We start from the raw sequence: 26,737 nt of genomic DNA, 5'->3' as shown, positions 1-26,737 counted from the left end.
CCATCGCAGTGGCTGCCAAGACTGTTGCTAGGGGTCCCAGCAGCCATTTTGCAATTGGAATCAGCACAGACAGAAATTTTCAGCTGAAACCCAAACCCAGATTTCGGTCCGGTTTTGGTACTGAATCCAAAACAGAAACTGAAATTCAGTCTATTTTGTGGAATACCTAGCAGCATCAAGGTTCTGGAAGAGAAGGTGAAGCAGACAGGTACACACATGGTGATTGCCTTGATCCTCCTGGTCAAAGGTACACACATGGTGATTTCCTTGATCTTCCTGGTCAAAGGTAAAGGCAAAGGCAGAAATGTATGCATTCTGGAAATTAATACATGGCTTCCTAGACACTGGGATGGTTTTCCAATGAGTGCTGAACAGATTGAGTCAACCTACTGGATGGAGGAGGGGCAAACTGTGGAACAACTAGATAACCTACTGAAGATGGCTTCAAATTAGGATCAATGGGGGTAGATGGACTATATGAAATTTCAGAACCTTCTGATGACTTAGCCATTTAGTACACATCTCAAGTAGATTTTGTATTTTCTTTATTTTTTTTTAATGATCTTCGTTGATTGCTTGTTTTACAGTTGGTAATTAACTCCTCTACTGAAAGCCATTAAGAGCTGGGATGGTAAACAAAAACCTTGTTTCTTCTTATTATTATTATTATAAAAGCCCTCAGGTAACTAAAATATTAAACAAGTATAGAAACGGGAAGGCTAACAACTAGAAAGCTATGTATACTAATGACCACAGCAAGGGAAATAATGTCCTGGATCTACAGGCGGTAAAGGAAGAAGCTGACTTGGATTTAGTGGAAGTCATGGAGACATGAGCAATGGAGAACCATGACTGGAATGTTATTAGGCTATAATTGATTCAGGCAAAATAGAGCAGGAAGAAAGGGAGGAGTGGTGCTATACATAAAAAATAATTAAAGCAAAAGAACTACAGGACTTAGATAGCAAAGAGACACTGGAAATTAATCTGGGAAAAATAAACATTGATGTATATTGGTGGGATATACAGACCTCTCTTGCAGACAGAAGATCAATTGAAAACATCGAGGTCTACAAAATCTTGAGTAGTGTATAATGAGAAGAAGTTAATCAGTTTTTTACTCTTTCAAATAGTACATAAACTAGAGGACACTCAATGAAGTTACAGGGACATACTTTTAAAGCAAATACAAGGAAATATTTTTTTACTCATAATAGTTAAGTTCTGGAACGTATTGCTGGAGGATGTGGTAACAGCAGCACATCTGGGTTTAAAAAAAAAAAAAAAAAAAGGATTGGACAAGCTCCTTGAGGAAAAGTCCATAGTTTGCTATTAAAGACAGACATGTTTGCCCTGGGATTGGTACCATGGAATGTTGCTACTATTTGGGATTCTGCCAGATTCTTGTGATCTGGATTGGCCACTGTTGGAAGAAGGATACTGGACCACTGATCTGAGCTAGTATGGCTATTCTTATGTTCTTAAGCAGACAAAGCTATGGGGTTGAATGGGATACATCAGAGAGCATGGAAACCTAGGGAAGATCTGGCAAGTCCTGATGTCTGACATTTTTCACAGTGTATTTATAAGGAGAGAGTAGTCAAGTAACTTGTTAGAACAGCCTATCTTATTCTATTCAGTGTGCACAGCAGTCCCTGGACAAAACAGTGCCTAGGGCAAGGATTGCTTTAGCATTTCTCTTCCCTTTAGGGCTTGTGTATTTTATTATCCTCAGTCAGTCTGGAAATACCTGCTCACTCCAACTTGGTGCCACTGGTGGTTGCCTACTTGCACACTTCTTTCAATAGCCTTCCCGATATAACTCTGTTTTGACACTTGTAAATTTACGTGATTTCCAAAATAATTTCAGTTTATCTGAAGCAGGAAGGTAGTTATGCTGTTAACAAAATTGTAAATTTTATTGTACCTACTGTACACCACAATGGGTGAATCCCTTCATAAAGGCGGTTAATAAATCCCAATAAATAAATAAATTTTCAATGGTTTCTTAAAGATGGGCAGATGTTGTTCCTCTTCCAAAGGCAAAAGAAAGGAGGAGGAGGAGGAGGAGGACAAAAGGCAGCATACTAGGTGACCAGTGAGGGTCATGCATTTGGACTGTAAAAACCTTAGGAGGCATTACAAAATAGTGCTTGAAGTTCTTTTGTGCACAAAGAAGAGCATGATCTGAGGGTGATTGTATCTGACGATGTTAACGTAACCAAATAGGTAGAGACCAGGATGCTTGAATGCATGTGGAGAGGAATGGCCATCAGGAAGAGGTGAGATAATAGCGCATCAGTACTATTCTCAGGTGACATCATTTGGAGTACTGTTTGCAACTCTGGAGACTGTACCTTCAAAAAGCTAAACAAGATGGAGTCAGTCAACTACTAAAATGGCCAGTGATCATCATGGGAACAGACTCAAAAGACCTAAAAACATACACGTTGGAAGAAAAGCAGGAGAGGGAGAGATATGCTAGATGCATTTAAATACCTGCAATGTACTTCAGAAATTTATTTGCAGCTGCTTGATATATCACACATTGCACTGCTGCACAATACAAGTTGCACATGAAGCAAACCTTTTTCAATTGAAATGAAGCTCCTGAACAAAGAATTACAGGATAAGGGCAAGAAGGGTTAGACCCAGGAGTAATCTAGGGAAATATTTATTTACAGAAAGGGTGGCGAATATGTAAGCAGCCTCCCAGTGAAGGTGGTGGTGATGAGGACAGAAGCTTGTCCATTCAAGAAAGAATGGAACGAGCACAGCATATTCCTGAGGAAAAAGAGAATAAAGAAACTGTGAAGCTTCACCGCTGAGCTCTGTGCATCAGTTCAAGCAGTACAGCAAGTGCAATAAAGACTATTTTATATTTCTTGCCATTACATCCTATGATGATGTTCAAGATACTGTAACATAGGCTAGTTCCACTTCCTCCACTATCAAAATTAGTAACTGGCAACTCACAAATATTAATGAGAACAATAAGAGAATTAATTCAGAACTTCATAATACCTTACTAAGTTCTCCAGTGTCTTCAAAATTTCCAAGCTTCTGTGATTGTTCACAAGATGAGGAGGAAAGGTCAAAATCTAGTCTTGGTTGCAAAGGGCGAAAACACTGCTGCTGGTCTACATATGAGAAGTCAACCCCAAAAGCAGGCACTTTAAATTAATAAAAAATTAAATTAAATTTAAATTAACGAGACTTATTTTTATCAAGAATGTTCAATACCAATCCCTAACCCAGTACACCACATGAACAAAACTGAGAATTTTAGAAAGCACACATCATCCTCTCTTTCTCTATAATAACCTGACTTTTTTTAGACCACCCATACCACAAGCTCAGAGCAATTTACAATGCGTTATTAGAAATATAATTAAATTGTAACAAAGAGAGGGAACGAAGTACAAAAACAAACCAGGCAAAAAACAGCACAAAGGGCCTTTAAAAACAAAAGGGAACACAGTTTTTTCATATAAAAAACGTTTAATGGTAAACTTTGCTTGAAGAAAGACCCGACACGGGCCGTATTTCGGTGCCGCCGCACCTGCGTCAGGGGTCTGCATTAAACATATCATAATACAACAATCAAAATCACAAATAATAATAGTAATAATACTTTCAATTATATGAATAAAAATAAAAATGATAATAATAATAAAAAAATGGAAAACACTTTGATAGGAACCGAGAAAAATACTTTGATAAAAACCAAGAAACCTAGATACATACATAAAATAAGATATTATATATTTCAAGCTTATATCCATTCATTAACAAAAAATGATATTATATACATGTATCCACTCATAAACCAAAGAAAACATTTTTATTAAAATATATGTTTATGTATACCATTTGGTAGTAGAAACCCACATTTAAATAAACATAATTCAAAAGAAAAATATGAGTATAAACAAAAAGATAGTTTTTCAAAAAATATACCTTTCAAAAAAATACCCTTTAAAATTTTTTTACCTCTTAAAAAGTCTACCTTTTAAAAAATCATATACACATATATATTTCTCTCTAAAAAAAACTTATACCTGTGCAAAAATTTATATATATATATATATATATATATACATACACACGCATACATGTGTACATTTATACACATACATACACAAACAAAAATAATAACTCACCACATCATTTACAGAGGAGGCTTCACTTAGCTAATTTAAAAAGGCAAAAGCATTCCAAAATTTTATATAATATATTCCTCTTTTTAAAAAAAAATATATATATATAATATTTGATAGCAAATTGAACACATTAATATCACATTAAAAAGGATTACTAATAATAAATACACACTATGCTAAACACAGATAACAAATCAGATGGGTTGATAAATACATAATATACTGATACCCACATAGCACACAAATCAAATACATTAATAATTGTATTAAAAAACATATATAAAAATAGTAAATACATTATTGTGGGATAGATACATAAATCAAAACAATTATTAAAAAATAAAAGTACTAAATACTGATTAAATTGTTGTTATGTCAAAAACAAGTGATATTTATCATACAACAACCACTTTGTTACCGTGCAGTGAAAACATAATAAAAAAATAATATAGTAGGAAATATATATGATATGAAACCCTTTTTTTGTGCAATAAAAGCACAATACAAATATAATCAAAAAATAATAATAATGTAAATAATCAAAACTGCAGTTTAATTATCATTAATTCAAAGAGGATATTTTAGGAATTCGCCTAATGTTAGAAAGACAGATTATAATGCAATAAAAAACTGTTATAAAATAATCCACCAAAAAACTACTTAAAACAACAACATCCGCAATTCAAACCAGCATTTAAATTAATATTATGCAATAATAGAAATCAAAGAAAAGAGGAGTAGAAAAGGTGTAATTGTGATTGACATAAAACGAACAAAATTTGAAACGAACAAAATTTAAAACAATACAGACAATTGTTTGATTGCCGTCAATTAAGCCAAATATAGCGCTAAACATAAAATAAAAAAATGGGAGGACAAAAAACAAAATGATTGTGAACTCAATCCTGTATCTAGGAGTTAACAATACATAGCGGCAAAGCAATATTAAACTCAAATAAGGCTACCAAAATGTTTAAGGTCATGTTACATAAAAATAATAATTAAGATTAGCATAAGACAAACCTATGGCGTTATTAAATGCGAACTTTTATTTAAAAGTTTAAAGCTTGTTTTGTGTTAATTCAATTGGTTAGCCAAATGCGTTTTTAATGTTTGACAACCAATGGTTATATGGCAAAATGTCTTCAAGTATTTTTTTAATGCTCCATGCCTACATTTAATAACGTTAAAGGTTTGTTTAAGGCTCGTTTTGTGTCAATCTTAATTATCTAACCAAATGCTGTTTTTTTTGACAACCAATGGTTATATGGCAATTCACTTCATGTCTCAAATATATATATTCTTTTATGTTCGCATTTAATAACGCCATAGGGTTGTCTTATGCTAATCTTAATTATTATTTTTATGTAACATGACCTTAAACATTTTGGTAGCCTTATTTGAGTTTAATATTGCTTTGCCGCTATGTATTGTTAACTCCTAGATACAGGATTGAGTTCACAATCATTTTGTTTTTTGTCCTCCCATTTTTTTATTTTATGTTTAGCGCTATATTTGGCTTAATTGACGGCAATCAAACAATTGTCTGTATTGTTTTAAATTTTGTTCGTTTCAAATTTTGTTCGTTTTATGTCAATCACAATTACACCTTTTCTACTCTTCTTTTCTTTGATTTCTATTATTGCATAATATTAATTTAAATGCTGGTTTGAATTGCGGATGTTGTTGTTTTAAGTAGTTTTTTGGTGGATTATTTTATAACAGTTTTTTATTGCATTATAATCTGTCTTTCTAACATTAGGCGAATTCCTAAAATATCCTCTTTGAATTAATGATAATTAAACTGCAGTTTTGATTATTTACATTATTATTTTTTGATTATATTTTGTATTGTGCTTTTATTGCACAAAAAAAGGGTTTCATATCATATATATTTCCTACTATATTATTATTTTTTTATTATGTTTTCACTGCACGGTAACAAAGTGGTTGTTGTACGATAAATATCACTTGTTTTTGACATAATTAACAATTTAATCAGTATTTAGTACTTTTGTTTTTTAATAATTGTTTTGATTTATATATCTATCCCACAATAATGTATTTAATATTTTTATATATGTTTTTTAATACAATTATTAATGTATTTGATTTGTGTGCTATGTGGGTATCAGTATATTATGTATTTATCAACCCATCTGATTTGTTATCTGTGTTTAGCATAGTGTGTATTTATTATTAGTAATCAATTCTTTTTAATGTGATATTAATGTGTTCAATTTGCTATCAAATATTATATATATATTTTTTTATTTTATTTTTTTTTTTAAAGAGGAATATATTATATAAAATTTTGGAAAGCTTTTGCCTTTTTAAATTAGCTAAGTGAAGCCTCCTCTGTAAATGATGTGGTGAGTTATTATTTTTGTGTATGTATGTGTATATATGTACACATGTATGCGTGTGTGTATATATATATATATATATATATATATATATATATATATATATATATATATATATATATATAATTTTGCACAAGTATAAGTTTTTTTAGAGAGAAATATATATGTGTATATGATTTTTTAAAAGGTAGACTTTTTAAGAGGTAAAAAATTTTTAAAGGGTATTTTTTTTGAAAGGTATATTTTTTGAAAAACTATCTTTTTGTTTATACTCATATTTTTCTTTTGAATTATGTTTATTTAAATGTGGGTTTCTACTACCAAATGGTATACATAAACATATATTTTAATAAAAATGTTTTCTTTGGTTTATGAGTGGATACATGTATATAATATCATTTTTTGTTAATGAATGGATATAAGCTTGAAATATATAATATCTTATTTTATGTATGTATCTAGGTTTCTTGGTTTTTATCAAAGTATTTTTCTCGGTTCCTATCAAAGTGTTTTCCTTTTTTTTATTATTATTATCATTTTTATTCATATAATTGACAGTATTATTACTATTATTATTTGTGATTTTGATTGTTGTATTATGATATGTTTAATGCAGACCCCTGACGCAGGTGCGGCGGCACCGAAACACGGCCCGTGTCGGGTCTTTCTTCAAGCAAAGTTTACCATTAAAAGTTTTTTATATGAAAAAACTGTGTTCCCTTTTGTTTTTAAAGGCCCTTTGTGCTGTTTTTTTGCCTAGAAATATAATCTCTCTATATAAAAGGCAACACCAACGTTCTATGAAGCCTCCAACCGGAAGTGTGAAGGGGGCGAGATATCCGGTTTCCCTATGAGTGTCTGCCCCGCCCTCTCTGTAACACAGTCAGTGAAGGAAAACAGCAGAGCACGAAATCAAATCGCTGGCTCTGTAACAGTGAAGGACTCAGAGGGGGGAGGGGAGAGAGGCCAGAGGGCAGGGACACACACACTCCCACATGCACACAGAAGAAAACATTGCTAGCCCCCGTTTCATTTGCATCAGAAACGGGGCTTTTTTACTAGTTAAAACATATTATTCAAAATAAATATTATAAGAATAAAATTTAATGAACAACCAAGTCTTCCACATTTTTCTGAAATTCCTGTAATTATTTTCTAATGTCAATTCTAAGGGAAGAGAATTCCATTAGTTCTGGAGCCACAGATAGCATGCGTTTATAAACAGATAATTTCTTGAAAGTCGAAGCAGAAGAAAGTTGTAATTTGATGAACAGAGCACAAAATCTCAGTTGGACATATAAATAAGAAAAATAAAATTAAGACATGCAAGATAGTAAATGAAAAGCAAAGCAGCTTAAACTGAATCCGTAGGGAAACTGGCAGATAGTGAAGCAATTTCATCAAAGGAGTTACATTTTCAAATTTACCTTTATACAATATAACTTTGGCCGCAGTATTTTGTAATAATTGAAGCCTAGTTATGGTCTTCTTTGGGAGTCCCAGGTAAAAAAAAAAAAAAATATTACAATAATCCTACTGCAGTGCTAGACCTACTCTTGCAATCAATGTGCAAACTTTGTTTATAACTGGAAAAAGTGAAAACATTATGGAGTAGAAGCCTTACAGGAATTCTGTCCCATACTGTAACAAGTCACTGTTTCTGCCTACAGATAAATGGTTTATTTGAAACTTAATATACCACTCTTAATAGCCAGCACAACAAAGCAGTGCACAATGTTAAATTTCTAAAAATAGTTCATAAAACAAAGAATCAAACACTAGCGTATCACAGGACGGAACAGTCCAGAGCAAAAAAAACCCAAAAAGTTAGCATACAAATAATAGTTAATACAGTATGAAAGATTTTGTCATCTGCAGGCACCTTCCCGAAAACAGCTCTACGTATTTAATTAGAAAGCTTGTTTGAACAAATAAGCCTGGAGTTGTGGAGAATCTGAAATCGTAACAGCTGCTAAATATAACTAAAAATATCACATATGGTCCTTTGAGCCCCCATTTCATTTATTTTTCAAAGGAAAGGAAAGCACTAAGGAACCATATTTTAAAAATGTAAAGCAATTAACAAACATTAAAGCATTTAACAGAAAACAAACATACTCAATTGTAGTTTTAATTTGCATAAAGAAACTGTTGAAGATAAACACAATGCTCATATCATCCTAATAGCTGTTATGTTCCTCTTATGAGTTCTGTACAAATATTAAACAATTGTTGCCATGCCAATCTCAAGTTCCCTTCAAATGGCCTCTTATCAAACTGCGCTATAGTGGTTCCTGTGCGACAATGACAAAGAAGCCCGTTAAAAGTGAATTGACTGTCAGCATTACTGCACCGGGAGCCACTAGCGCGGCTAGATAAAAGAGGCCCTTACATTCTTGGTATACTTGTTTGTCTATGATTTGTTGAATGTGGCTTCTATTTTCTTGTGAAGGCAATTGTGATTCCTGATCATGAGACATAATACCTTGCCATGAGTGAGCAGGAGAGGATGGAGAAAGCTTGAGGCTGTTAGTTGCTTCTTTAATTGTTGAGGCTGGCCATGATTGGAGATCAAAATGGCAGCAAGAACTCTCTGCAAAATAAACTGGAGTCATTACTCTGTGTTGCCTTCAAATACTACACCGCTTAAATAGTAGTGCAGGAAACCACTTTTGCTTGTTAAAAGTACTGGTCAAAATTGGTAAAATTAATTTCTAGCACACATGTTTTAACTTGGAAGTAAACGTTTTACTAAAATAACTGTCATTAGCAGAAGTGCCTAAACTAGGAGAAATGAATACAGAGACAAAGCAAACATTTAAGCAAGGTTTTCACCAATTAAATGCTAAAAAATGATGAAAAGCTCCTTTTGATCAAAATGCTTTCATTCAATATCAAATCTATGTTGACGGCAAGTCACTATGCACAGTACTGTTCAGTAAAAGCAAAATGTCCATCTTACAGACTTGAAAAACTGCTCCTCCACTGTTGCTTAAGAATTATATATACCACTTGACCTTCAGGGAATAGCAGAATGGGACCTTAATCTATAACTACTAGTTTAAGACAACAGCACTGTAAGAGCTCCAAAGTAACAAATTTTAGGACATATATAAACAGAATTACTTACCTATGTTATTAGGGCTTGGTTCCAGTGTTTCATTTGTCAAAATGCTACCAGTGGAAATTGTAGTTGAAGAACCATTATCACTAACTGCATCTTGGGTACAGGTTTGTGAGCTGAATGCACTGGCTACTGAAGACTGAGATAATACTACCTGCAGTAAGGGAATAAAACAAGCCAACACATGTATCAGGGTCAATGCATAAACATCGCTAAAAAAAAGCCTACAAAACATGAATTACTATGCATCCCGAGCTCAGTTCAAGTGTAGAGATCATCACTGTTTCACTGATCAGCTAACCTGAAGGCTCATCATTGCTCAGTTTGCAGTAAAACATACACACAAAACATACCTTTAGTCACACAGCACATACACTACACAACACAACTACAGAGGACACACAAGCACACAAACACACAAGCTAACATGATCTCATTCAGCATCCTATTGCTTCCCAGAAAAGTTTCCAGATCATGCACCGTCAAGACCATGTGATCTTCTGGTGCTCAGATTTGGCTATATTTCATCATAGATCCGCTTGGGTAAATAGCAGCAGATCTCAGTGGGAGAGAGAATAAATACTAATAGTCTTTCACACAATTCATTTAATTTAAATCTTGCATTACTAACCTGACTCTTGGGTCTACATTGTGAATCTGGGTACTGCATAATTCCTTTCCCAATATCAGCTGCATAACTAGGTAGGCCTTCAACCATAACAGAATCTTCACACTGGCCTAAATGTTAACAAATTTTAAACCATATTAGTAACAAGCATTTAAAGAGACATTTAAGTTTTACTCTCTTCATGTAATTGGCACACTAAGCTAAGAAACTGTATTAATTTATTCTTAAGAATTATCAATACTGTTTAGTAGTTCAATTATATATATTGTAAACATTACTCTCTTCCACACAAACCAGCAAAACACTATATGCTGGAGGTCACCAATAAATGTTTAACCATCATCTGAAGTCTCCTCGTTTGTTCCTTGGCAGCCTGGTCCATTTCCTACTCCCTTCTTTTCGTGGTCATTTTAGAAGCATTTACATGTGTAGATTGGCTACATAAACAAACAGCAATATCAGAAAGCTGCTATTTGCACATGTAGATGGCCTGAGATACACAGCTTCAAGGAGGCCATTGTGGGCATGATTATAGCAGGCAAAAAAGTTATGTATTCCCTATTTTACAATGAGAATACATGTATAATAAAAGAAAAATCAAATATACATTTCCCTGTTGGTTTTTGCACATCCTCCAAAGGGAGCATAATTTTAGCCAGGGCTTAACATTAGTAACAAAGCTAATGTTCTTTTTTGCTTTCGAACAGAAGAAAAAAATCTTTAAGCAGCCTCATTGCTTAATTCACGTCATTTATACATGAAGTTTTCTGAAATGGGGTCACTATTCAGCCGGCAGCAGTGAGCATTTTGATGACAGCTGCTGGTGTTATTCTCAGATATTCAAGGCCAAGAGTGTCTGGGCTTCAACACTGAATCTCTGGTTTATGCGGTGCTAGCTAACACATCGCCAGTTAAGCTGATATTCAGAACTTATCCAGCCATAGGTTGCCACATAAAGATAAGGCTGTTTTATGTGGTTACCTTGGCCGGTTAAGTGCTGAATATCGGCACTTAACTGGCCAAGTGCTGACTCCACCCCCAGAACGCCCTCAAAATAGCTGGTTTTCACGTAGGCAGTAACTGCTAATTTCCAGCGGCGATAACCAGTTAAGTGCCACTGAAAATTAGCGAATAGCCCCTAACAAGCGATTTAATCAGTCAATGGCCGTTTCTGGACAATTAAATCGTTTTGAATATCAACCAGTAAGTCTTCTTTCGTTTATAGAATACTAGCTAAATAGGTAAAATAGATGCCTATAATTTAGGCGTATAATCCTTCTCCAGCCAAAGAGCTGGTATAAGTGCTCACGGCTAACTTGTCGGAATATGCACATAAATATTAGTATTCTATATTTTACACGTGTAACAATGCTCCCCACCCCCCATGCTCTGCATCAACGCTGCCCATGTGCATGTTTACTTTCCAACTGTGTGTTACTGCATTTAGTGCTACATTATACAATAGTGCACAGCCAGAATTTTGGCATTTAGGTACATATGGGTGCCTAAATATTGGTGTACATTTTATAAAATTACCCCTATATGTGTAAGTGGTGGCACTTACATACATCTAAGCTGCTGATCGATATTGATGCCATTTTTTTTTTTAATGTGGTGGTTTCGATTTCTCTGCACTTGCTGTATGTACAAGCAAATACTGTACATGTGTATTTGTCAGCATTCTTGTATATATTTTACAAAAGGCTCTAGGGTTGGGTACTGCCTTTTATAAAACCCATAGGAAATGAACATCCCAAACTGGTCATCCCATTTCCCACGTGGAGCCCTTATACAAATGGGGCTTCACATGATGTAATTTGAGAACACTGTTTTAAATAGGTTTACTCCTGGGGGACTTACAGGAGAGCAGCTTCATTTTCAAAAATTACATAGCCATAAATTGTTTGAAACCAAGTACATATTGTGTTACCATATATACTTCACATTAGAGAGGGTACAGTTTTCTTGTCATAGTGGCTACACAACATGAAAAGGTAACATTGTCAGCTGACCTACAATAAGTTTACACCAGAAATAAATAATCATAGAACAGGCCAGCTCAAGGACACAGTGATAATGTAAGTAGGATACTGGGGATCAGTTCCTGCTCCTTGAGCTGGCAGAAACTGGAGATGCTGTGTTTACAGACCCCAGGCGTGAGGAAACCCTGACCAATCCATTCAAAGGCAATAGCTAACTGGCGAATCTATCAGGGAACTGTCATGCAGTTGACTGAGCTAGCAAAAGTAGGGGGAAAGGCGAGTACAAATATTGGTACAGAGAGGTTCACTGTAAACCAGGAGTTTCCAAACCCGGTCCTGGAGGCACCCAGGCCAGTCAGGTTTTCAGGATATCCACAATGAATATTCATGAGAGAAATTTATTTACTGGGATTTATTAGCTGCCTCTATGAAGGGATTCACCCAAGGCAGTGTACGGCAGGTACACTTTAACATAAAACTTACAATTTTAGTATTGTTATGCTGTAACAATAGTAAAATAACCAAGGATAAACATAAATACAGTAAATGAGAAACTTAAAAACAGCAAATTGAAACTTAATAGAACTACTGTGAAACAGTATCAAAAATAGACACATTTAACAGGACTGGAGATATAATACAATGTTAGCATAATACTAATGATACACCTAATAAGCAAACAGAAAATAAGCACAACTGGGCCTTCAAGATTGAGACAACAGGAGTCTTTTATTGAGATAAGACCCGACACCTAATAAGCATATTTGAACATTCAACATACATAGATATGATCCTAAAGATTTTCTACAACATGGCTTAACATATAGCTGAAAGACCAAGAGCAGATATATGATGGGAACAAGATGCGTAGTACAGAGTCAGTTGGGATAATTTGATGGTTAGCTAAAATCAAGGCAAGTTCTTTCTATAGTTAAGCAAGATATAAAGAACTGATATATCCACATATTGTGGTTACAATATGTGTAGCAAGCTAGTCCAGGTGCAGAATGGGTGTATATTCAGTCACCCTATGTATGAAAAGCTTGGGAGAAGAGCCAGGCTTTCACCTGCTTCTTGAGTCAAGTTATATATAGTCCCTCTGGGAGTAAATTTCAGAGCCTCCTGTGAAGGCTCACTGGCGGGTATCACATCGTACAATTTCTTTTGACGAGGGAACAGATAGTGATGATCCTTGAAAGGACCTTAGAGGTCTTAAAGGTGTGTAAAGGGTTAACTTATTCTTTAAGTACTGTGCCCCATTTTGTCCAAAGACCTTGAAAATCAAACAGAGTTTTAAATTTGGCTCTGTAAGGTACTGGTAGCCAGTGTAGCTTTTGCAGGAAGGGTGTGATGTGGTAACCTCTTGCAGCCTTCTATCGTTCGTGCTGCAGCATTCTGAATTAGTTGGAGCTGATACAAACTCTCTTTGGTTTGGCCAGTATACAGGGCATTACAGAAGTCTAGTTGTGATTGACTTACAGTGAAGGCAGTGCATGCAAATCTCTCTCATGAATATTCTTGGTGCAATATCCTGGAAACCTGACTGGCTGGGTTGTCTCCAAGACCTCGTTTGGGAACCCATGGGCTTGGTCGTGTGGAATGTTGCTACTAATTGGGTTTCTACCAAGTACTTGTGACCTGGATTGGTCACTGTTGGAAGCAGGATACTGGGCTAGATGGACTATTCGTCTGACCCAGTATATCTATGCTTATGGTATCCTGAAAACCTGACTTGCTGGGGTGCTTCCAGGACCACATTTGGGAACCACTGCTGTAAACGAAGGTTCATGGCACCGCAGTCCCAGCTGAGAGAACCTCAGACTAAGCCAAGAAGAGAAGAAACGAGAGAGTAATATTTATAATGATGACTTTTCTGTCTCTGTAAAAAGGAGAAGGATATAAAGCAATGCTGTCTACCGGTAACAGATGTTTTCTGTATACAGCAGGATTGATAAGGCACACAGGTGTGTGACATCAACACCTGATGTCAGGACAGAACACATGCAGCCCTTCTTGTGCACAACAGTTTCTTCAGTTCTGAAGCTCAAATATTCGGGCAAATCTCTGGAAGGTTGTGTTTGTGTACCTCATCAGTTCTACTGTATGGGGAAACACACCTGTTACAAGTAAGCAATATTGCTTTTTTCCATCAACAAGCAGGCCTGAGTCAGGCACACAAGTGGGTGACTCACAAGCATAGGGCAGCTCAGTGTTAAATTGTCTTAGTCCCTTTGAGCAGCCCCATAGACAGGAGAGACAGGCCAGTACCTCTTAACCAAAGGCCTGTCCTGTGCTACAGCTTGGCTCAAGCTTTTGAACATATACAGTCCTATCACAAAACAGGGTGTATTTTTTTGGAAGCTCAATTCTTTATTACTCAAGCATGGGAAGGGTCAGTTGCTAATTGGAGGAAATCCCTTCAGTTACCATACAGAGGGACACTGTTCAGACTGTGGTTACTATACAGAGAGACTTGGTTTGAGGGACAAAACAAAAGACCCAGTTCTGGATCCCTGTTTCATCATTTTTTTGGCATTCGTACTTTTGGCTATTATTACTTTGTATTTGACACTTGAATATGCCATTTGAAATGATTGGCTTGTATTTTTCACTCCTATTATTTACACCTAGCTTCCTCATTGATGGAACAGGAAATTCTTAGGCTTTGCTTGCTCAGACAGCTATAAATAGTTCTTTCTTTTGTGTTGGAAACATGACAGCAAGTGCAGCTCTTACTACACACTTCATTTGTGTTACATCTTCCTTCAGTGCACCCCAGAATGTGACAGTCTTTATGCTTTGCATGACTGTAGTACTCTTACTTTCTCCTTTGTTTTCTATAATTTGGGAGCTGTGCACACTCCCTCTGCCTATACAAATGCACCACCATTCCAGCTCTCTCTTTATAATAAGATCACAGTAATCCGTTCACTAGGCAAATCTCTCCTAGTTGCATCCTTCTCCTCCATGGCTAACTCCAGACTCTCGCCACACCTTATGCCTGGAATAGGCTTCCTGAACTGTTACGTCTAGCTCCATCCCTGGCTGCCTTCAAATCCGGGCTAAAGGCCTACATGTATGATGCTGCTTTCAACTCCTGACTTGTAACTTTTATCTTATCCTTATGTGTCCTTCTGTCTGTCCTTCCCTTATCCTTATTGGTCCTGTCTGTTTGTCCTGCTTTAGATTGTAAGCTCTTTTGAGCAGGGACTGTCTTTCTTCATGTTCAATTGTAAAGCGCTGCGTACGACTGGTAGCGCTATATAAGTGATTTACAGTAAATAGTAGTAATTTTGTAAACGCCTCTAAGATTGTGACTAATTTAAACTTTCCTGGTTTGAAATGTACTGCTTCTTCTCTTTAGTGGGTCTTACTGGCTTAGCCATCTATCTTCATAAGCAAATGACCCAGCTTGCATGCGCACTAATGAAAATTATCTACTTGACCTTTTCTTTCATTATAGCCTTAACTCGGGGGAAACTCAGTTTGAGTAAAGCAGCTGGTAATTGACTACCTACTCTTAAGAGCAAAACATGGATGTGAAGAATTTGAAGAAATATGTTGTTTTAATTTCACTGATAACAGTGTACTTATTGAGAACTTGTCCTCTGGTATCCAGCTTTCTACTGCTGGGGATAGTTGGTTATGTAGCATTACTGCTTGGTTCACTAACTGAATACCTAAAATAGCATGGCTGCGTAATTTGCTATTAAAATTGCTAGGACTTGTGGCAGTTCTTGTCATCTCATGCTGTTGCTTACAATGCTGCTGTTCCATCTGGCAAATGCTTTGGGATTTGCTCCCAAAGCCTAGGGTAAATATTATGATACAGCAAACTGTGACCAACATGTCCTGTACTCCTTCCCAGATTGAATTGGCATGTTTAGGACAAATCAATGATCCCTTATGGGATCAAAGGGGGGAATCTGATGGGCCTGGAAGCATTTATGAAAATAAAATCCCACAATCCAGGAGGAATATCAAGGGTTAAGAATATAAGCAGAAAATAGAAAAAGATAGCCTAAGCAGCTTGTGAACTATGATAAACATATCCTGTACAGATGTCAGGTACAAGAGCAAGGAACAAAGTATGTGATATAAACATATCCTGTAGGAGACAAAATTGAAGTCTTCTTATAATTTTGCTTAGCCTTTAACTAATTAAATAATGTATAGCTTGCTTGCCTCACAGAACAACAGATGAACTGCAGATTTACATGGAATAAGTGTCAAAGACATTCAAATAAACAGAAGAGAAGAAGGCTGAAGAGCGCAGGAGAATCTGATTGGGAGAATAACGTGAGCTTTTTCCTCAAAAGCATTTGCCTTATTCTTCTTGGCCTCTCTCAGGGGCAGGAGGCAAAGAGCTGAGCAAGTGTTCCGAGCAAACACTGGGACAGATCGAAGGTCCACCAAGCCCAGTACACCTTGTATGCAACAGTGGCCAATCCAGGTCACAAATACCTTGCAAGATCTCAGAACAGTAAAACAGATTTTATACTGTTTAACTTAGAAATAAGCAGTGGATTTTCCCAAGTCTATCTTAATAATAGCTTATGGACTTTTCTTTCAGGAAATGATCCAAAACGTTTTAAAACTCTGCCAAGCTAACTGATTTTACTACATTCTCTGGCAACAAATTCCAGAGTTTGATTACACATTGAGAAGAAATATTTTCTCCAATTTGTTACTGAGTAGCTTCAATAAGTGCCCCCTAGTCCTTGTATTTTTGGAAAGAGTAAACAAGCAATTCACATCTACCCATTTCACTCCACTCAGTATTTAATAGATCTCCATAATACATCCCCCCTCAGCCATCTCTTCTCCAAGATGAAGAGCCCTAGCCTCTTTAGCCTTTCCTCATAGAAAGGTCATCCCATCCCCTTTATCATTTTCATTGCCCTTCTCTGTACATTTTCTAATTCTGCTATATCTTTTTTGAGATGTGGTGAGAACTGCACATAGTATTTGAGGTGCGGTCGCACCACGGAGCAATATAAAGGCATTATAATAGTCTCATCTTTGTTTCCTGTTCCTTTCCTAACATTCTAATTGCTGTATTAGCTGCCACTGCACACTGAATAGAGAGTTTCACCGTATCATGAATGAAAACACCTAGATCCTTTTCCTGGGCGGTGACTCCTAATGTGGAACCTTGCATCACGTAGTGATCCGTGTTCATTATTGTCCTTAAGGGCAACCTTTAAAAGTAAACAGTAGCTCTGTCTTTTCACCTAGTACCATTTAATAGATTACAGGTATTCACAGAGAAATGAACTGGGACATCACCAACTTATTTCACGAAGGCCATCTATCAATCAGTCATTACTGACTCGGGCTGATTCAAATCAGTTATTTCACATTTAAAAGGTAATAGCTTGTATGCAAATCCATTGCATCATCCATTTTCTGCTCTTAGTTGTTAACTTGCTGGAAATCTAGAATGAGGGGAGAAACATGATATTCTAACTTGCCCTACCAAGTAGGAGAAATCTGATTTTGCTGATCGCTGTCTTGCCCTAGAAATTCGCACTCATTCTCTTACCGGAGTCATGTGACATGCCAGCATAAAGCATTAACCTCTCTCTCCATGAAAGTCTACTACTGTCCCGTGTGAGTGTGCTGGTGCTCTGATCCTTGTTGCTTGTTGAGATTTTGGACAGATCATTATCTGTGTCGCCCATAACTGAGAGAAAAGATTCTCCTTCAGTGGCATTCTTTCCACCTGATTTAAAAAGTTACACATTAACCTTTTCAACAAAAAAAAAGGGTATGCGAACAAAACAATTCAAAAACATGTCAACAAGAATCAATACAGAATACAAATATATACAGGGTAAAAATCCCAGATTTCATGCTGAACAAAGCAAGTGATGGCAACATTAAAAGTGCATGCAATCTCATAGCTGTTTGAATACCTATTGCAACAAAACAATTTCTCCATTACACTCCTGCACATCTAGATGATTTCTTCTTTAATTACAAACCAAGCAATTAAGGTGAGAAATAAGAAGCACGTAGAAAAATGCATGAAAGTTAGGCAAAAACCATGTTTCTATCAGGCTAGCTATGTGATTGTCTCTTTAGTCGCAGGGCCAAACCTGAGTTTTCATATAAGTACACTCATGTACTATTTATCACTTTTCTACAAAGATGTGTGGAGTGTGGTAGCCGTGTTAGTCCACTCTTAAGGTTATCAATAGAAATCAAACAAAATAAAACATAGAAAAGAAAATAAGATGATACCTTTTTTATTGGACATAACTTAGTACATTTCTTGATTAGCTTTCGAAGGTTGCCCTTCTTCGTCAGATCGGAAATAAGCAAATGTGCTAGCTGACAGTGTATATAAGTGAAAACATTCAAGCATTACTATAACAGTCTGACAGGGTGGGAGGATGGGGGTGGGTAGGAGGTATGCATGGGGACATCAAAGCATATCATTGATATTCTAACAGGATAGGTGTGGATGTGTAACCCTTTTTACAGAATATGAATGCCAAAGAAAGCTACCTTACCCACAGCAGATGATCTGCCACTTTTTGGCGACTCAGTTTCAGGAATGGTACTGAGTTCATGTGGCTCTAAGACAAGCCCTTGTTTGGTTTTGGTCACTGGTGGTTTTAAAAGTCTCCATCTCTGTTCTCTTCCCAAAACTGTTTCGGATTCATCTGTTAAACAAAATTAAATAATGAGAAGATGACAAAGCTGAACGCACCAACGACCAACGAGCTTTCATATCATGCTATTGAGTTTATCCAGGAGAGCAAAATTTGAGGGAAAAATTCCCAATAAAATAATCAGTGCCATAAAGCGAAGACACTTACCTGTAGCAGGTATTCTCCGAGGACAGCAGGCTGATTGTTCTCACATGTGGGTCGACGTCCGCGTCGGCCCGGGAATCAGACGGCTTTTTGAAAGCAAAATATTTAAAAAGTTTTGCCAGAGTCTTCTGGTGCTCGTGCAGCGCGCATGTGCGGACTGATTTCCGCCCATCACGCGAGCGTGCCTCTCAGTTAAATCAAAAAGCATAACAAACTAGTACCACCACCAAAGGGGAGGTGGGCAGGTTTGTGAGAACAATCAGCCTGCTGTCCTCGGAGAATATCTGCTACAAGTATGTATCTTCGCTTTCTCCGAGGACAAGCAGGCTCCTTGTTCTCACATGTGAGGTATCCCTAGCAACCAGGCTCACTCAAAACAATGAAACACTGGTCAATTGGACCTCACAACGGCAAGGACATAACGTAGATTGACCTGAAACCATAAACCACTATCTGAGAGTGCAGCCTGGAACAGAACAAAAATGGGTCTAGGGGGGTGGAGTTGGATTCTAAACCCGAACAGATTCTGCAGCACCGACTGCCCAAACCGACTGTCGCGTCGGGTATCCTACTGGAGGCAGTAGTGAGATGTGAATATGTGGACGGATGACCACGTTGCAGCCTTGCTAATCTCCTCAATGGAGGCTAAGTGAGCCAATGATGCAGCCATGGCTCTAACATTGTGAGACGTGACATGGCCCTCCAGAGTGAGCCCAGCTTGAGTGTAAGTGAAGGAAATGCAATATGCTAGCCAACTGGAGATTGTGCGTTTTCCGATGGCGATTCCCCTCCTGTTGGGATCAAAAGAAACAAACAAACAACTGGGCAGACTGTCTAAAGGGATTTGTCCGCTCCACATAAAAGGCCAATGCTCTCTTGCAGTCCAGGGTATGCAAACTGTTTTCACCAGGGCGGGTATGAGGACGGGGAAAGAATGTTGGCAAGACAACTGACTGGTTAAGATGGAACTCCGACACCACCTTTGGCAGGAACTTAGGGTGTGTGCAGAGGACTACTCTGTTGTGATGAAATTTGATATAAAGTGCATGTACTACCAAGGCCTGAAGCTCACTGACCCTACGAGCTGAAGTAACAGCCACCAAGAAAACAACCTTCCAGGTCAAGTACTTCAGATGGCAGGAATTCAGTGGCTCAAAAGGAGCTTTCATCAGCTGGGAGAGAACGACGTTGAGATCCCTTGACACTGGTGGAGGTTTGACAGGGTGCTTCCACAAAAGCAAATTTCTCATGAAGCGAACAACTAAAGGCTGTCCAGAGATAGGCTTACCCTCTACACGGCAAGGATAAGCACTAATCGCACTAAGATGAACCCTTACTGAGTTGGTTTTGAAGCCAGACTCTGGTAAGTGTAGAAGGTATTCAAGCAGGGTCTGTGTAGGACAAGAAAGAGGATCTAGGGCCTTGCTGTCACACCAGACAGCAAAACTTCTCCATTTGAAAAATAACACTTCTTCGTGGAATCTTTCCTGGAAGCAAGCAAGACTCAGGAGACACCCTCTGAAAGACCCAAGGAGGCAAATTCTAAGCTCTCAACATCCAGGTTGTGAGAGCCAGAGACTGGAGGTTGGGATGTAGAAGCGACCCCTTGTTCTGAGTGATGAGGGTTGGAAAACAGTCCAATCTCCATGGCTCTTCGGAAGACAACTCCAGAAGAAGAGGAAACCAGATCTGATGCGGCCAGAAGGGTGCAATCAGGATCTTGGTCCCGCGGTCTTGCTTGAGTTTCATCAACGTCTTCCCTATTAGACGTATGGGAGGATACGCATACAGAAGGCCTGTCCCCCAATGTAGGAGAAAGGCATCTGACGCTAGTCTGTCGTGGGCCTTAAGTCTGAAACGGAACTGAAGGACCTTGTGATTGATCTGAGTGGCAAAAAGATCCACCAAGGGGGTGCCCCACGCTCGGAAGATCTTGCGGACTACGCCCTGACCACTCACGAGGTTGCATAATCCTGCTCAACCTGTCGGCCAGATTGTCGTTTACGCCTGCCAGATAAGTGGCTTGGAGAAACATGCCGTGACAAGCCCAAAGCCACATCTGGATGGCTTCCTGACACAGAGGGCAAGATCCGGTGCCCCCCTGCTTGTTGGTGTAAAACATGGCAACCTTATTGTCCGTCTGAATTAAGATCACTTGGTTGGACAGCTGATCTCTGAAAGCCTTTAAAGCACATTCCAGATCGCTCTTAATTCCAGGTTGATCTGCAGACCTTTTTCCTGAAAGGACCAGGCTCCCTGAGTGTGGAGTCCATCTACATGAGCTTCCCACCTGTTACGTCCCTCACCTGTTCGACGCTCCTCCCGGCTAAGTCATTCCTCAGCTTTGTTCAAGAGGGACAAGGTTCAGTCTTAGGAGGGTCGGTTTCAGTTTCCTATGTCTGGCAGCTGTCATCCGGGTTGGATCAAGGACAGCAGCCATCTTGGCTAGCTCAGGAGGGGGCAGCCATCTTGGAGTAATGAGGTCAGGAAGGAAGCCCATATTTGGACGAAGGCACCTCTGCTGATGGGGGCAGCCATCTTGAATCAGCTGCACATACTTGAGCCTAATTCCTCCACTACTTAAAGCCCTGCCTTCAGTCCTTCGTTGCTTCGGCCTCATTTGTTCTGAGGAGTTGCTGTCGGAGTGTTGTTCACCGACTTTCTTCTGTTCCTGATTTCCTGTGTATCGGACCTTGGCTAGTCTTCTCGGATTACGCTTATTTGCTGCCTGCCTTGACCCTGGACTGAATTGAATATTCTTTGCCTGTTGCGAGTTCTGGTTCTGGACTGTGTCTGTTTCTTGCTATTCTGGTCAGTGGCCGTGCAACCCCGCCGGTTCCAGAAATCCTGGTGGCTACCTGCAGCTGGGAGCTCAACTCCCGGTGAATGGTGGTCACTTCCCAGGTCAAGCTAGGGGTTGTCTGGCTGCCTGACCGAGTGCGGTGTCACTCCATCTCTGCCGTGCTTAGTCGGGGCACAGGGGCTCACTACTACCGGGTCATAACACCACCCCAGGAGAGATGCATCCGTCGTCAGCACTTTTTGTGGCTGAGGAACTTGGAATGGTCGCCCCATGGTCAAATTGAATCGAATCGTCCACCACTGAAGAGAACTCTGAAAGTCGGTGGAAAGTTAAATTACATCCTCTAGATCCCCCGCAGCTTGAAACCACTGGGAAGCTAGGGTACATTGAGTTGTTCTCATATGTAGACGTGTCAGGGGCGTGACATGAACTGTGGAGGCCATGTGGCCCAGAAGTCTCAACATCTGCCGAGCCATGGCCTGCTCAGACACTCGGACCATGGACACCAGGGACAGAAGATTGTCTGTCCTAGTCTCGGGAAGATAAGCTCAAGCTGTCTGAGTGTTCAACAGGGCTCCAATGAATTCCAATTTTTGGACTGGGGTGAGATAGGACTTGGGATAAATTTATGACGAACCGCAGCAGCTCTAGCACCAGAATAGTCATTCGCATGGACTCCAGAGCACCCTCCTTCGAGGTGCTCTTCACCAGCCAATCGTCGAGATAAGGAAACACATGCACTCCCAGCCTAGGTAGCGATGCTGCGACTACAACTAGGCATTTGGGTAAATACTCTGGGCACAGACGCCAGGTCAAAAGGCAGTACACAATACTGAAAGTGCTGTGTTCCTAGCCGAAATTGAAGATACTTTCTGTGAGCTGGAAGTATTGAGATGTGTGTGTAAGCATCCTTTAAGTCCAGAAGCATAGCCAATCGTTTTCCTGAATCATGGGAAGAAGGGTGCCTAGGGAAACCATCCTGAACTTTTCTCTGACAAGAAATTTGTTCAGGGCCCTTAGGTCTAGGATGGGACGCATCCCCCCTGTTTTCTTTTGCACAAGGAAGTACCTGGAATAGAATCCCAGCCCTTCTTTCCCTGGAGGAACGGGTCCGACCGCTTGGGCCTGTAGAAGGGCGGAGAGTTCCTCTGCAAGTGCCTGCTTGTGCTGGGAGCTGTAGGACTGAGCTCCCAGTGGGTAATTTGGAGGCTTGGATTCCAGATTGAGGGTGTATCCTAACCGGACTATTTGAAGAACCCACCAGTCTGAGGTTATAAGAGACCACCTTTAGTGAAAAAAACATTAAACTCCCCCCAACTGGCAAGTCGCCCGGTACGGACACATTTACTGAGGCTATGCTGAACTGGAGCCAGTCAAAAGCCTGTCCCTTGCTTTTGCTGGGGAGCTGCAGTGGCCTTAGGCGCACGCTGCTGACAAGAACGAGCGTGCTGGGACTGAGCCTGGGCAGGCTGCCGAGAAGCAGGAGTGTACCTACACCTAGAATAGGAATAGGAAGCACTCCTCTCCCCTCCAAAAAACCTCCTAGATGAGGAGGTAGTAGCAGAAGACGCCCGGCGGGAGAGAGAATCCATAGCATCATTGTGCTTCTTGAGCTGGTCAACCAGATCCTCTACTTTCTCACCAAAAAGGTTATCCCCCCCCCCCCCCCCCAGCAAGAAACATCCGCCATCTGCTGCTGGACTGAATGATCCAGGTCAGAGACATGCAGCCACGAGAGTCTGCGCATCACTATACCCTGGGCAGCGATCCTGGATGCTACATCAAAAGTGTTGAACGTACCCCTGGTCAGGAATTTTCGACACGCCTTCTGCTGCCTGACCACCTGGCGAAAAGGCTCAGCCTGCTCCGGAGGGAGATCATCAACCAAGCTAGACAGTTGCCTCACCGAGTTCCGCAAGTGGATGCTCGTGAAGAGCTGGTATATCTGGATTTTGGCAGCCAGCATAGCAGCCTGATAAGCCTTCCTCCCAAAAGAGTCCAAAGTTCTAGATTCTCTGCCTGGGGGCGCAGAGGCATAGTCCCTAGTACTCTTGGCTCTTTTGAGAGCAGATTCCACCACCATGGAATTGTGAGGTAGCTGAGACCTCATCAATCCAGGCTCCCCGTGGATCCGATATTGGGATTCAGACTTTTTCAGGATCACGGGATTAGACAGAGGGAACGACCAGTTTTGCATAAGGACTTCCTTCAGTACATTTTGCAAAGGAGCCGTTGCAGCCTCTCTAGGCAGAGAAGGATAATCCAGGACATCGAGCATCTCAGTCCTGGGCTCATCCTCAACCTCCATAGGGAAGGGAATAGCCGCAGCCATTTCCTGGACAAAGGAGGTAAAGGATAGACTCTCCAGTGGAGAAAGTCTCCTTCCTAGTGGAGGGGAAGGTTCAGAAGAAATCCAATAAGACTCGTCAGAAGAAAAGTACCTGGGATCCTCCTCTTCCTTCCAAGAACGTTCATCTTCAGTATCGAACAAGATATCCCTCAGAGAAGCCGAAACTGAGCCTGCCTCGACGCTGAGGAACGACGTCCTCGATGGCAGTGCCAAGAAGTCGACGCCCACCTGGACTCCGGTGAAGCTTCCTCCACTGACGTAGAAGGGGAGCCGACCTGGGTGGCAGCCGACACCAATGCCACAGGCGGCAATGAGGTCGGAGACCTCACCACAGCCGAAAAGCCAGACGCCGCTGCAGCAGCCAGTATGGAAGGAGCAAGCACCCCCGACACCGAAGCAGACTGACGCAGCAATCCTTCCAGAAGCTCTGGAAGCAGGGCCCTGATGCGCTCGTCGAGAGCCGCCGTCGTAAAGGCTGCGGGGTCGGTACAGGAGCCGGTGGCAGAATCTGTTGAGGCTCGGGAACAGGTACCGGGCTGCCAGAAGACTGACGCATCGGCACCTCCTAAATAGAGGGGGAGCGATCCTCTCGGTGCCGATGCTTCTCGGGTGCCGATTCCCTCGATGCCCCAGAGCTTGTACGTCTAGTAGCGCTACAGAAATGCTAAGTAGTAGTAGTAGTTCCCAGCACTGCGAGTCGAAGGAGAACGATGACGGTGCTTCTTGACCTTCACTCAACGCCCGTCATCAAGACTCCTCGGTACTGATGAGGAAGACGTGGAATCCTCACGCCTCCTTGGGGCCGGGTCCGACGAAGGTCGGTCCCGGGGGGCCTGCATAACAGGAGGCCTCGAGGCAGGTGGAGACCCACTCGATGCCTCACTGCTCCCAGCGCGAATAGGTCTTTCAGCAGCCATTACCACTGCTCCAGACATCGATTTTTCCCTCAAAGTCGATGTCTAAGGACTGGACCGAGCCCCAAAAAACCTTTTGTCGCTGGGCTTCTTGAGATGCTTGGGTCCGTTTCTTCATACGAAGACATAGACTACAAGCGGCTGGGCTATGGTCGGGCCCAAGGCACTGGGATACACCAGGCGTGGGTATCAGTACCTGAGATGGTCCGGTTGCACAGAGTACAATGTTTGAAGCCGCTGGGTGTCTTCAATGACATGGAAGGAAAAATGGCTTTGGCGAAATCAAAAGAAGCAATTGTGCCTGTTAAAAGAAAAAAGGGAACAAAAGAAGGGAACAACCCGACTGTGCGGCCGGCTTCGAAAAACAAAGGAAACTTTAAAAGGGGACAAAAAAATAAAGGAAACTACGGGTACCTTTTGTTTTGGGTTTTTGTTAAACGGTAAATTGTTAAAAGATAAAAAAAATAAGGCAAAAAAGCCACAAAACAGATGAAGACTCTTCCCGGGCCTGAGAGGAGCGCAGAAAAAAAAACTCTACCGCACCTCAATACAGAGAAAACTGAGAGGTACACTCGTGCAACGGGTGGGAAATCAGTCCGCGCATGTGCGCCAGAAGACTCTGGCAAATCTTTTTTTTTAATATTTTGCTTGCAAAATGCCGTCGGCCCACATGTGAGAACAAACAGCCTGCTTGTCCTCGGAGAAAAACAATAAACTAACAAGCTCAATGGCTTCATCAGAAGTAATTTGGTTATTTTCTGCTATTATTCTAAGGTTGTAACAACTGATAGAATATCCATGGTGTCAATATTCAGCTGGAGCAGTGACCTTATAAATTTAAGAGCTGGCACAGGAAATGAATACAAATATTCAGCCCATGAAAGCACTATCTGCATAATTCTAAACCCTCTATTAGACTGTAAGCTCTTTGAGCAGGGACTGTCTTTCTTCTATGTTTGTGCAGCGCTGCGTACGCCTTGTAGCGCTATAGAAATGCTAAATAGTAGTAGTAGTAGTGCTCTTGCCCCACCCCAGGTCAAGCCCCAAATTAGACAGTATTGGAATTTTCAGTCACAATTTCAACCCAATATATGCTATCCATGTATTTTTAAAAAATTGTATGGGAAAGGGGATGGGACTTGATTACATACAGGTACTTATTTTGTACCTGAGGCAATAGAGGGTTAAAGTGACTTACCTAGAGTCACAAGTTGCTGCAGTGGGAATTGAACTCAGTTCCCTAGGCTCTCAGGCCACTGCACTACTCCTCCACTGTAAAGTTATACATTCACTGGCTGAATAGTTTTTTTTTGTTAATTTATGCAATTGCTTATTCAAAATTCTCATTGTCATCTTATGGAAACTGTTGGGCCAACTGTTGACAAATAAGAGCATACTCCACTACTCAATCCTGGAACTCACCCCTATTACAGTGATCAGCTTTTTCATGCACATTGCTCTCCAAAGTGTGTAACATAGAAGACAGCCAACTGAACTGCTCATTCCTCTGACTCTCCGATTTATCTACAGGAAAACTGGTTTGTATTGCCTTAAGAAAAGAGAAGGGGAAAGGTAAAATTATG

The 26,737-nt window shown here is 40.0% G+C and overlaps 1 protein-coding gene and 1 non-coding gene across 2 annotated transcripts in view; both read right to left on the bottom strand.

The window, feature by feature from the left end:
- LOC115468455 (centrosomal protein of 295 kDa-like) overlaps nucleotides 1–26,700 on the bottom strand; it is a 93,418-nt gene extending 66,718 nt beyond the window's left edge. Inside the window, exons 1-7 of the mRNA XM_030200191.1 lie at nucleotides 26,577–26,700; nucleotides 18,782–18,934; nucleotides 17,809–17,988; nucleotides 10,285–10,391; nucleotides 9,660–9,807; nucleotides 9,015–9,122; nucleotides 3,025–3,173 (exon numbers count right to left, since the gene is read on the bottom strand). Coding sequence (XP_030056051.1) covers nucleotides 3,025–3,173; nucleotides 9,015–9,122; nucleotides 9,660–9,807; nucleotides 10,285–10,391; nucleotides 17,809–17,988; nucleotides 18,782–18,934; nucleotides 26,577–26,631 — 900 coding nt within the window. The 5' untranslated portion in view covers nucleotides 26,632–26,700. The remainder of the gene's footprint in view (nucleotides 1–3,024; nucleotides 3,174–9,014; nucleotides 9,123–9,659; nucleotides 9,808–10,284; nucleotides 10,392–17,808; nucleotides 17,989–18,781; nucleotides 18,935–26,576) is intronic.
- Nucleotides 10,107–10,189, bottom strand: LOC115469767. Its single transcript, XR_003942048.1, has one exon. It is a non-coding gene; the product is annotated as a small nucleolar RNA U2-19 (small nucleolar RNA).
- Nucleotides 26,701–26,737: the final 37 nt, after the last annotated feature.

This window comes from Microcaecilia unicolor, chromosome 4 (assembly GCF_901765095.1).
Source record: "Microcaecilia unicolor chromosome 4, aMicUni1.1, whole genome shotgun sequence".
Lineage (NCBI taxonomy): Eukaryota > Metazoa > Chordata > Amphibia > Gymnophiona > Siphonopidae > Microcaecilia > Microcaecilia unicolor.
This window is presented reverse-complemented; position numbering and strand designations above follow the sequence as displayed.